This window comes from Scyliorhinus canicula, chromosome 29 (genome assembly GCF_902713615.1).
Source record: "Scyliorhinus canicula chromosome 29, sScyCan1.1, whole genome shotgun sequence".
In the NCBI taxonomy this organism is placed as follows: Eukaryota; Metazoa; Chordata; class Chondrichthyes; order Carcharhiniformes; family Scyliorhinidae; genus Scyliorhinus; species Scyliorhinus canicula.
Genome location: NC_052174.1, coordinates 8,032,842 through 8,045,033, shown reverse-complemented (window position 1 = coordinate 8,045,033; position 12,192 = coordinate 8,032,842). Strand labels below are relative to the sequence as shown.

The 12,192-nt window shown below is 49.6% G+C and overlaps 1 protein-coding gene across 1 annotated transcript in view; it reads right to left on the bottom strand.

Moving 5' to 3' along the window:
• The window catches only part of LOC119958406 (polyunsaturated fatty acid 5-lipoxygenase-like), a 43,085-nt gene extending 35,732 nt beyond the window's left edge, over positions 1-7,353 (bottom strand). The window contains exons 1-3 of the mRNA XM_038786921.1: positions 7,116-7,353; positions 4,693-4,909; positions 612-693 (exon numbers count right to left, since the gene is read on the bottom strand). Coding sequence (XP_038642849.1) covers positions 612-693; positions 4,693-4,909; positions 7,116-7,265 — 449 coding nt within the window. The 5' untranslated portion in view covers positions 7,266-7,353. The remainder of the gene's footprint in view (positions 1-611; positions 694-4,692; positions 4,910-7,115) is intronic.
• Between the last annotated feature and the right edge of the window lie 4,839 nt (positions 7,354-12,192).

Below are 12,192 nucleotides of genomic sequence, written 5' to 3'. Positions count from 1 at the left end.
CCTTTAAACAGAAACATATCAGGTTAAAGACATTACTATTATGAGTTTAAATCACCCAAATGATTCAGAGATAGTCTTTCCTGGCAGAGATCACAGCAGATCCAGCTCACTGCAAACACAGACACACCCAAGCTCTTTTCCTCAAAACTGGCTTCCTCCTTTCAAACAGCTCATAAGCAAACCAGCCAGGCACTTTTCAGCTGCTCTCTCTCAAATTGAAACAAAAAAAACTCCCAAAAAGCAGAAGTGAGCTCAACTCAGCTTCCCCCACCCTCTGACATCACTTCAGTAATATGAGCTGCTCCATTTCTTAAAGGTACGTTGCTTAAACATCCATCTCTTAAAGGTACTCTCACATGACACTCTGACCACTGAAGTGAGACAGTACGGAATAAACTTTTAAAGTGCTGAATGTCCGTTAAGTGTGAAAAATGATGTTACCTTTGGTCTGGACAAATAGATGTGATTGTTTATGATGTGACCCCCATTCCTAGAAGTCTGTAACTTGCTTAAAGGGACAGTACCCTTTGTACATGGGCGTTCCGTGATTTCAGCGTGTCGACACCCAGTCAGGATATTAGTCAACAAAGCTGAGATGTTTGGGGGGTTACCTGTAGCGCTGTTGTCTCTCCAGCAGTTCATCCTGGCGATGGGTCAGAAATACTTCCAGCTGGTCATCACAGCGTAGCTTAGCTGCAACGGAACATTCCGGAGTTGAGTACAAAACATGAATTACAGACTGGAACCTGAGGCTGAGGTAAAACTTGTTCATGTAGAAAGAAGATTAGACGCTCCAGAACTGAAATCTAACAAAGGGGTAGGAATGCTTTATCTATACAATATTAGATTGCAGAAATGGACACAGACTGAAGCTAATCATGGGTTCAGATTGGTTTTAGAAAAACTCACCCATGCAAGCCATCTACAAGATGCGCTGCAGTAACTCTCCAAGGCTCCTATTTTGTCCTACGTTTTTTAGAGTACCCAATTATTTTTTTTTCCAATTAAGGGGCAGTTTAGCATGGCCAATCCACCTCACCTGCACATCTTTGGGTTGTGGGGGTGAAAGTGCGTCTATTTCAATGCCAGGAGCATCCGGAATAAGGTGGGTGAACTTGCGGCGTGGGTTGGCACCTGGGACTTCGATGTTGTGGCCATTTCGGAGACATGGATAGAGCAGGGCGAGGAATGGTTGTTGCAGGTGCCGTGGTTTAGATATTTCAGTAAGCTCAGGGAAGGTGATAAGAGAGGGGGAGGGGTGGCATTGTTAGTCAAGGACAGTATTACGGTGGCTGAGAGGACATTTGATGAGGACTCGAATACTGAGGTAGTATGGGCTGAGGTTAGAAACAGGAAAGGAGAGGTCACCCTGTTAGGGGTTTTCTATAGGCCTCCGAAAAGTTCCAGAGATGTAGAGGAAAGGATTGCAAAGATGATTCTGGATAGGAGCAAAAATAACAGGGTAGTTGTTATGGGGGAATTTAACTTTCCAAACATTCACTGGAAACACTATAGTTCGAGTACTGTTTTTGTCCAATGTGTGCAGGAGGGTTTCCTGATGCAGTATGTAGATAGGCCAACAAGAGGCGAGGCCGTATTGGGTTTGGTACTGGGTAATGAACCAGGACAGGTGTTAGATTTGGAGGTAGGTGAGCATTTTGGTGATAGTGACCACAATTCGATTACGTTTACTTTAGCGATGGAATGGGATAGGTATAAACCACAGGGCAAGAGTTATTGCTGGGGGAAAGGCAATTATGATGCAATGAGGCAAGACTTAGGATGCATCGGCTGGAGAGGAAAACTGCAGGGGATGGGCACAATGGAAATGTGGAGCATGTTCAAGGAACAGCTACTGTGTGCCCTTAATAAGTATGTACCTGTTAGGCAGGGAGGAAGTGGTCGAGCAAGGGAACCATGGTTTACTAAAGCAGTTGAAACATTTGTCAAGAGGAAGAAGAAGGCTTATGTAAAGATGAGACGTGAAGGTTCAATTAGGGCGCTCGAGAGTAACAAGTTAGCTAGGAAGGATCTAAAGAGAGAGCTAAGAAGAGCCAGGAGCGGACATGAGCGTTCTATAGATATGTCAGGAATAAAAGACTGACTAGGGTAAGAGTAGGGCCAGTCAAGGACAGTATTGGGAAGTTGTTCGTGGAGTCCGAGGAGATAGGAGAGGTACTAAATGAATATTTTCCGTCAGTATTCACACAGAAAAAAGACAATGTTGTTGAGGAGAATACTGAGATACAGGCTACTAGACTAGAAGGGCATGAGGTTCATAAGGAGGAGGTGTTAGCAATTCTGGAAAGTGTTAAAATAGATAAGTCCCTTGGGCCGGATGGGATTTATCCTAGGATTCACTGGGAAGCTAGGGAGGAGATTGCTGAGCCTTTGGCTTTGATCTTTAAGTCATCTTTGTCTACAGGAATAGTGCCAGAAGACTGGAGGATAGAAAATGTTGTTCCCTTGTTCAAGAAGGGGAGTACAGACAACCCCGGTAACTATAGACCAGTGAGCCTTACCTCTGTTGTGGGCAAAGTATTGGAAAGGTTTATAAGAGATAAGATGTATAATCATCTAGAAAGGAATAATTTGATTAGAGATAGTCAACATGGTTTTATGAAGGGTAGGTCGTGCCTCACAAACCTTATTGAGTTCTTTGAGAAGATGACCAAACAGGTGGATGAGGGTAAAGCAGTTGATATGGTGTATATAGATTTCAGTAAAGCATTTGCTACGTTTCCCCATGGTAGGCTATTGCAGAAAATATGGAGGCATGGGATTCAGGGTGATTTAGCAGTTTGGATCAGAAATTGGCTAGCGGGAAGAAGACAAAGGGTGGTGGTTGATGGGAAATGTTCAGACTGGAGTCCAGTTACTAGTGGTGTACCACAAGGATCTGTTTTGGGGCCACTGCTGTTTGTCATTTTTATAAATGACCTGGAGGAGGGCGTAGAAGGATGGGTGAGTAAATTTGCAGATGACACTAAAGTCGGTGGAGTTGTGGACAGTGCAGAAGGATGTTACAAGTTACAGAGGGACATAGATAAGCTGCAGAGCTGGGCTGACAGGTGGCAAATGGAGTTTAATGCAGAAAAGTGTGAGGTGATTCATTTTGGAAGGAATAACAGGAAGACAGAGTACTGGGCTAATGGTAAGATTCCTGGCAGTGTGGATGAGCAGAGAGATCTCGGTGTCCATGGACATAGATCCCTGAAAGTTTCCACCTAGATTGAGAGGGTTGTTAAGAAGGCGTACGGTGTGTTAGCTTTTATTGGTAGAGGGATTGAGGTCATGTTGCAGTTGTACAAAACTCTGGCGCGGCCGCATTTGGAGTATTGCGTGCAGTTCTGGTCCTGCATTATAGGAAGGATGTGGAAGCATTGGTAAGGGTGCAGAGGAGATTTACCAGGATGTTGCCTGGTATGGAGGGAAGATCTTGTGAGGAAAGGCTGAGGGACTTGAGGCTGTTTTCGTTAGAGAGAAGAAGGTTAAGAGGTGACTTAATTGAGGCATACAAGATGATCAGAGGATTAGATAGGGTGGACAGTGAGAGCCTTTTTCCTCGGATGGTGATGTCTAGCATGAGGGGACATAGCTTTAAATTGAGGGGAGATAGATAGAGGACAGATGTCAGAGGTAGGTTCTTTACTCAGAGAGTAGTAAGGGCATGGAATGCCCTGCTTGCAACAGTAGTGGACTTGCCAACATTAAGGGAATTCAAATGGTCATTGGATAGGCATATGGACGATAAGGGAATAGTGTAGATGGGCTTTAGAGGGGTTTCACAGGTCGGCGCAACATCGAGGGCCGAAGGGCCTGTACTGCGCTGTAATGTTCTATGAGGGTGTACCCACACCTCACGGACTGCAGCGGCTCAAGAAGGCCGCCCAGCCACCACCCTCATGGGCGATTCAGGATGGGCAATAAACATTGGCTTGGCCAAAAATATCCACATCCTATAAAAGAACAAAAATACTCTGATTTTGAGCCAATGAGGAGCTATGTAACTAAAGTTGCTGGCACACTTCTGCACTACCTGAGGAGATGGTCAGCTCTGAATTTTGACCCGTCCCTTATTTGGAAATACGTTTCAGGAACGTGAGTTTAATCCTGGCTCAGTGTTCGGAAAATGTGCGGTCGGTGCTCAGATTTAGCCTACAAAGTGCAATCTCTCGGATTAGACTTTAAACTAAGGCCCTGTCTGCTTTCCCAGGCGGATGTGAAAGATCCCATGGCACTATTTTGAAAAACAGCAGTGGAGTTCTCCCCGGTGTCCAGGACAACATTCATCCCTCATCTAACATCACCAGGGGCTGGTTTAGCACACAGGGCTAAATCGCTGACTTCGAAAGCAGACCGAGGCAGGCCAGCAGCACGGTTCAATTCCCTGAACAGGCGCCGGAATGTGGCGACTAGGGGCTTTTCACAGTAACTTCATTTGAAGCCGACTTGTGACAATAAGTGATTTTCATTTTCAAATAAACGATAATCTGGCAGTGATTTCACTGCCGTCTGTGGGATCTTGCTGTGTGTTATATTTCTTGCAACAATGAGAATGCCCCGAAAACACTCTGTTGGCTGTGAAGCTCCCACGGGGGCTCCTGAGGCTGTGAAAGGCGTTGCTGAATGGAACTTATTTCAGTGGGTCAGTTTTACCAACTCCCCCTGTCTCAGGCTGCGCCATCTCACCTGATCCTTCCCGAAGGCGTATGGTGCAGTTGTCCAGCCATCGGTGGCAGGGGAAATGGATGTTCTCTCCCGAGGGGGTCTCCACCGTCACTGATGAACAGAACCAGTAATCTTGTGCCTGCGACAAGTATTTTGCGAGGGGGCGTCGATAAACCTCCAGCTCCAGAAAATGCATGGTGTCAAGGTCCTGGGCACTGGTGATTGGGTACTGATCCACCTACAGGTGACATTGAAATGAGGGTTTAGAGTACAACATCGAAAGGGATAACTCAGTAGGGGATGACACTGTCCAGTGTGGCTGGAGACCAGAAAGTGTGGGTTAAAACCTCTGCTCTGTGCTGAGAAAGGATATAAAATTGCCGTCGCACAATAGACTCCAGGGCCGGGGTTCTCCCCCACCCGGTGGGGCAGGGGGTCCCGGCGTGATGGAGTGGCGTGAACCACTCCGGCGTCGGGCCGCCCCAAAGGTGCGGAGACACTGGCTGGCGTGAACGGCCTTTAGCGCCAGCCGGGGCCGAAGGGACTTCGCCGGCCGGCGTAAGTCCGCACATGCGCCGGAGCGTCAGCGGCTCCTGACGTCATATCGGCGCATGCGCAGGGGAGGGGGTCTCTCCCGCCTCCACCATGGGGAAGGCAGAAGAAAAATAGTGCCTCCACGGCACAGGCCCGCCCGCCGATCGGTGGGCCCCGATCGCGGGCCAAGCCACCGTGGGGGCAACCCCCCTCAGGATCAGATCTCCCCCCCCCCCCCAGGACCCCGTGCCCGCCCGCGCCGCCAATCCTGCCGGTCAGGTTTAATCCACGGCGGCGGGAGAGGCTTGTCAGCGGCGGGACGTCGGCCCATCGCGGGCCGGAGAATCGCCGCGGGGGGCCCGCCGACCGGCGCGGCTCGATTCCCGCCCCCGCCGAAGCACGTGGGGGGGGGGGGGGGGGGGGGGGGTCGGAGAATCCTGCCCCAGATTACAAGATGGTGGTATGTCGCCAGAAACTGTGTGTGCCTGTGCCATGCAAGAACAGCGTTAGACTGGGCAACGATGCCTTCCACAGTCAAACAGACTGCCAACAACAGCAAGTTGCATTTATATAGCGTCTTTAAAGCTGTGAAATATCCCACGGTGCTGCACAGGAGCGTTTCGCGCATTTGACCCTGAGCCACACGAGGTGATAGTCAGACAGTTAACCCAAAGTTCGGACAAAGGGTAGCTTTTAAAGAATATCTTTAAGGGTGAGGCAGGGGAAGGTTTAGGGAGGAAATCGCAGAGTTTAAGGCCCAGGCAACTGAAGCTTGGGCGCTCGAGAGTTGAAGAGATCCCGGAGGGTTGTAGGGCTGGAGGAGGTCACAGAGATTGGATAAAGGGGGTGGGGGTGATGAGACCAGGGAGGAATTTGAACACAAGCAGAAGAATTTTTGAAAAAAAAACAACCTTTCATGAAAAAAGAGTTAGGGTCAGTTCCTCCCGACGACCCCGTTTAACCACTTCACCTCCCATTCAGACCCAAAGCCCCCCTTCAAAATATTATCCTGCCTTTTTCAAAAGGACGTGAGAAATAGGAGCAGGGATAGGCTACTCAATTCTCAAGCCTACCAGGGCAGCACGGTGGCCTAGTGGTTAGCCCTGCTGCCTCACGGAGCCGAGGTCCCAGGTTCGATCCCGGCTCTGGGCCACTGTCAATGCGGAGTTTGCACATTCTCCCCATGTCTGCGTGGGTTTCGCCCCCACAACCCAAAGATGTGCTGGGTAGGTGGATTGGCCACGTTAAATTGAAAAAACTAATTGGGTACTCTAAATTTATTTTAAAAAAATTCTTAAGCTCGCTCCTCCATTCAATGAGATCATTGCTGATCTTTGTCTTCAAGAGCATTTTCCTGTGCTACCTCCACATAGAATACCTACCGAGCACAAGGAGGCCATTCGGCCCATTGAATCTACACCAACCCTCTGAAGGAGCGCCCTACCTCGGCCCAGTAAGCCCATAACCACACCTAACTTGGGCACCAAGGGGCAATTTATCACGGCCAATCCACCTAACCTGCACATCTTTGGACTGTGGGAGGAAACCGGAGCACCCGGAGGAAACCCACGCAGACACGGGGAGAACGTGCAGACTCCGCACAGTCACCCGAGGTCGGAATCGAACCCGGGTGTCTGGTGCTGTGAGGTAGCGGTGCTAACCCACTGTGCCACCCCATCTCAGTCTCTCAATGACCTACCCTTTGCCCTGAGACTGTGCCCCCTGATTCTAGATTCACCAACGAGGGGGACCGACAGCGTTCGACAAGACCTGCTCTCCGTTCACAACCAGCTTTTGCTTTCATTCCTGCCCTCCAGCAACCATGTTTTCAGTCTCTCTCTACAGAAGTGATGAAGCCTGCAGGCCAAACAGCTGCATTCCGAGCTGCCTCGCTCGACACCTTCACTTACAGCTCCTCGCTTCAGGTCCATTCGCAGCTTCCTGTTCACGGTGATTCTGCGGCTCAATCCGCCCAGTCCGATCAGCGTGCAGTGCACGTTATTTTTCGTTCCCGCATGCTCTTGAGTCCCGGTTCTGAAAGTGGCTCTGTATGTGGCCATTATCACAGCTGGAGAAAACTAGATCTTGACCTGTGCCGATCCCAGACTGTCCTAAGACCCGGCGCCTGAGCACATTTAGAAACGGGAGGATGTGGACATCATTTATCGCCCATCCCTAATTGTCCCTTGAGCAGGTGGTGACGAGTCGGATTCCTGATCTGCTGCAATCCATGTGGTGCAGGCACACCCACACTGCTATTAGGTATTCCAGAAATGTAACCATCTTTCTACCTTGCTCGAGCAGCACGGTAGCATGGTGGTTAGCATAAATGCTTCACAGCTCCAGGGTCCCAGGTTCGGTTCCCGGCTGGGTCACTGTCTGTGCGGAGTCTGCACGTCCTCCCCGTGTGTGCGTGGGTTGCCTCCCACAGTCCAAAGATGTGCGGGTTAGGTGGATTGGCCATGCTAAATTGCCCGTAGTGTCCTAAAAAGTAAGGGGGGGGTTTGTTGGGTTACAACATCGAGGGCCTGTTCTGTACTGTTCTCTGATGACAGCTGAAATCAGTCCTCGCGTTTTAAAAAAGGGGCCTCACGGTAGCATGGTGGTTAGCATCAATGCTTCACAGCTCCAGGGTCCCAGGTTCGATTCCCGGCTGGGTCACTGTCTGTGCGGAGTCTGCACGTCCTCCCCGTGTGTGCGTGGGTTTCCTCCCACAGTCCAAAGATGTGCGGGTTAGGTGGATTGGCCATGCTAAATTGCCCGTAGTGTAAGGTTAATGGGGGGATTGTTGGGTTACGGGTATACAGGTTACGTGGGTTTAAGTAGGGTGATCATTGCTCGGCACAGCATCGAGGGCCGAAGGGCCTGTTCTGTGCTGTACTGTTCTATGTACCTTGGAGATTTGTATGCAATCTAAATGGGACATTAGGGGTCGGACACGATAGGCACATGGAGCACACCAGAATGACAGGGAGTGGGATAGGTTGATCTTGATATCGGACAATGCTCGGCACAACATCGAGGGCCGAAGGGCCTGTTCTATGCTGTACTGTTCTATGAATGAAGTTTATGGAGTTAGGTTGACAAATGGAGATTCAGTAGGCCATGATGATTTATTTTTTTGGGTGGTCAGACAAGCTTGATGCCTGAGGCCTAGTCCTTCACTTCCTTTCGCATTGAGGTAAACTTGTCTTGTTTGTCTGTGTGTAATCCTGGTAGTAGTGGTGCTGGTGAATGGAACACCTATTATCTCGGTTCTCCCAGTGCAGGGACTGCCCAGGTGATGGGGGAATAAAACTCTGTCGATTTGATTTCCTGGTGGTTCATTTCCCAAAGATGTTTATTGTTGTGACCGGCGGTAAGGGACTCCGCGCATTGATCTTTCGGGATTCCCAACATCGTGGGATGGAAATCTGCAAATTTCTTACCCTGCTGACGTTCACATGCGGCGCCCAGCATTCAGCCGTCAATAGTGGACAGGTAACTCTCTCAGATGCAGAGGCGGATTTACGGTTCACCGAACCCCTCGTTCATCTTCGTTTCGGCCACCCCCTCAAGTCTGTCCCCCCCCCCCCCCCCCCCCCCCCCCCCACCCGACGCGACCATCAATCCATTCAGAGACACGAGTTGCAGTAAACTGTGGCTTTAATCGGCTTACAACTGAGCCTGCCTGCGACTGTGCTGAACTGAGGGCGGTCTCGCAGGGCCGCAGCACTTATACTTCCTGCTGGGGGCGGAGCCGAGGGCGGAGCCCTGTACATGCTCCTCATCTGCCCCTGTTGGCAGAGGCAACACAGGTGGGGCCCACGGGGACACAGTCGTGTACAGTGTGAATTATAGTGGTTACACATTCACCATCGCCCCCCCCCCCCCAACAATCTCACTCAGCCCGCTCGTCTGGGTCACTGGGCTGCCCTGGGTCGGGTCGCAGACCTGCTCAACTTTCGCAAGAACGGTCAAACCTCAGCAGCCTCTGCCTCTCCCTCCTCGCCCTAGTCTCCTCTCCTTGTTCCTGGTGCCTGCGCACCCCAAGCTAACCGTTCATACAGTTTGGACCTGTGTTTTCCCGCTCTTTCCAACTCACTAGCCAGAGTCTGATTTTGCTCTGCGTTGCCCGCTGATGGGCCCACTGGTGTTTGTGGAGCCTGAGGCTGGTTTAGCTCACCGGGCTAAATCGCTGGCTTTTAAAGCAGACCAAGCAGGCCAGCAGCACGGTTCGATTCCCGTACCAGACTCCCCCGGACAGGCGCCGGAATGTGGCGACTAGGGGCTTTTCACAGTAACTTCATTGAAGCCCATTCACTGAGGCAGCAGGGTAGCATGGTGGTTAGCATAAATGCTTCACAGCTCCAGGGTCCCAGGTTCGATTCCCGGCTGGGTCACTGTCTGTGTGGAGTCTGCACATCCTCCCCGTGTGTGCTGGGTTTCCTCCGGGTGCTCCGGTTTCCTCCCACAGTCCAAAGATGTGCGGATTAGGTGGATTGGCCATGATAAATTGCCCGTAGTGTCCTAAAAAGTAAGGGCCTGTTCTGTGCTGTACTGTTCTATGTGCAGGTTAGGGTGGATTGGGGCAGCATGGTGGCGCAGTGGGTTAGCCCTGCAGCCTCACGGCGCCGAGGTCCCAGGTTCGATCCCGGCCCTGGGTCACTGTCCGTGTGGTGTTTGCACATTCTCCCTGTGTCTGCGTGGGTTTCGCCCCCACAACCCAAAAATGTGCAGATTAGGTGGATTGGCCACGCTAAATTGCCCCTTAATTGGAAAAAATGAATTGGGTACTCTAAATGTAATTTTGCCCCCCCCCCCCAATCTATCACCATTTAATACTCTGTCATTGTGTCCGTCCGTCCAAAGTGGATAACTTCACATTTATCTACGTCAATTACTGGAGGACATTGGTTTAAGGTGCGAGGGGCAAGGCTTAGAGTAGATGTACGAGGGAGGTTTTTTTCCACAGAGGGTAGTGGGTGCCTGGAACTCGCTGCCGGAGGAGGTGGTGGAAGCAGGGACGATAGTGACGTTTAAGGGGCATCTTGATAAATACATGAATAGGGTGGGAAAGAGGGATACGGACCCCGGAAACTCTGATGGATTACTTTTGGTTGCCTAGTCCAATCATTAATCCCAGAGCTGAAGGGGTTGGATTATGAGGAGAGGTTGAGTAGACTGGGACTGTACTCGTTGGAATTTAGAAGGATGAGGGGGGATCTTATAGAAACATTTAAAATTATGAAGGGAATAGATAGGATAGATGCGGGCAGGTTGTTTCCACTGGTGGGTGACAGCAGAACTAGGGGACACAGCCTCAAAATAAGGGGTAGTAGATTTAGGACTGAGTTTAGGAGGAACTTCTTCACCCAAAGGGTTGTGAATCTATGGAATTCCTTGCCCAGTGAAGCAGTTGAGGCTCCTTCATTACATGTTTTTAAGGTAAAGATAGATAGTTTTTTTGAAGAATAAAGGGATTAAGGGTTATGGTGTTCGGGCTGGAAAGTGGAGCTGAGTCCACAAAAGATCAGCCATGATCACATTGAGTGGCGGAGCAGGCTCGAGGGGCCAGATGGCCGACTCCTGCTCCTAGTTCTTATTGTTCTTATATGTATATTGTGACTAGCTGAGGCCCAAGTATTGATCCCTGTAGCACTTCACTAGTCACTGCCTGCCAATTGTCAAAAGAGCCATTCATTCCTAGGCCCTGTTTCCTGTCTGCTAGCTAATTCTCAATCCATGTCACATTATGATCACCAATCCAGGTGCTTTAATGTTGTGCATTAACCTCTTAAGTGGGATTTCTGATCATCACATCGCCTGGCTCACCCTTTCCTATTCTGCTAATTACATCCTCAAAAAATTCCAATAGTTTTGTCAGACATGACTTCCCTTTCATGAATCCATGTTGACTTTGTCTAACCCTGTTGCTATTTTTTAAATGTCCTGTTGTTGAATTCTTAATAATAGATTCTAGCATTTCCTTCCTCCTGATGTTAGGCTAACCGGTCTGTAATTCCCTGTTTTCTGCCTTATTCCTTTTTAAAATACGGGGTTACATTTGCCACCGTCCAATCTGCCAGGCCTGTTCCGGGATCTACAGAACTCTGGAAGGTGACAACAACGAATCCACTATCCATGGCTACCTCCTTCCGTACCCTGGATGTAGATTATCAGGCCCAGGCTATTTATCAACGTTCAATCCCATTATTTTCTCCAATATTATTTTTCTAGTAGCATTAATTCCCTTCAATTCCTCTTTCTCACTGGACCCTGGATGCCTGAGCCTTTCTGGGACGTTATTTGTGGGCACACTGGATATGTGGAGCTTGTTCAAGGAACAGCTATTGCGTGTTCTTGATCAGTACGTACCAGTCAGACAGGGAGGGAACCGTGGTTTACCAAAGAAGTGGAATCTCTTGTTAAGAGGAAAAAGGAGGCCTATGTGAAGATGAGGCGTGAAGTTTCAGTTGGGGCGCTTGATAGTTACAGGGAAGCGAGGAAGGATCTAAAGAGAGAGCTAAGACGAGCAAGGAGGGGACATGAGAAGTCTTTGGCAGGTAGGATCAAGGAAAACCCAAAAGCTTTCTATAGGTATGTCAGGAATAAAAGAATGACTAGGGTAAGAGTAGGGCCAGTCAAGGACAGTGGTGGGAAGTTGTGTGGGGAGGCTGAGGAGATAAGCGAGATACTAAATGAATACTTTTTGTCAGTATTCACTCAGGAAAAAGATAATATTGTGGAGGAGAATGCTGAGACCCAGGCTATTAGAATAGATGGCATTGAGGTGAGTAGGGAAGAAGTGTTGGCAATTCTGGACAAGGTGAAAATAGATAAGTCCCCGGGGCCTGATGGGATTTATCCTAGGATTCTTCTGGGAAGCCAGGGAAGAGATTGCTGAGCCTTTGGCTTTGATTTTTAGGTCATCATTGGCTACAGGAATAGTGCCAGAGGACTGGAGGATAGCAAATGTGGTCCCCTTGTTCAAGAAGGGGAGAAGAG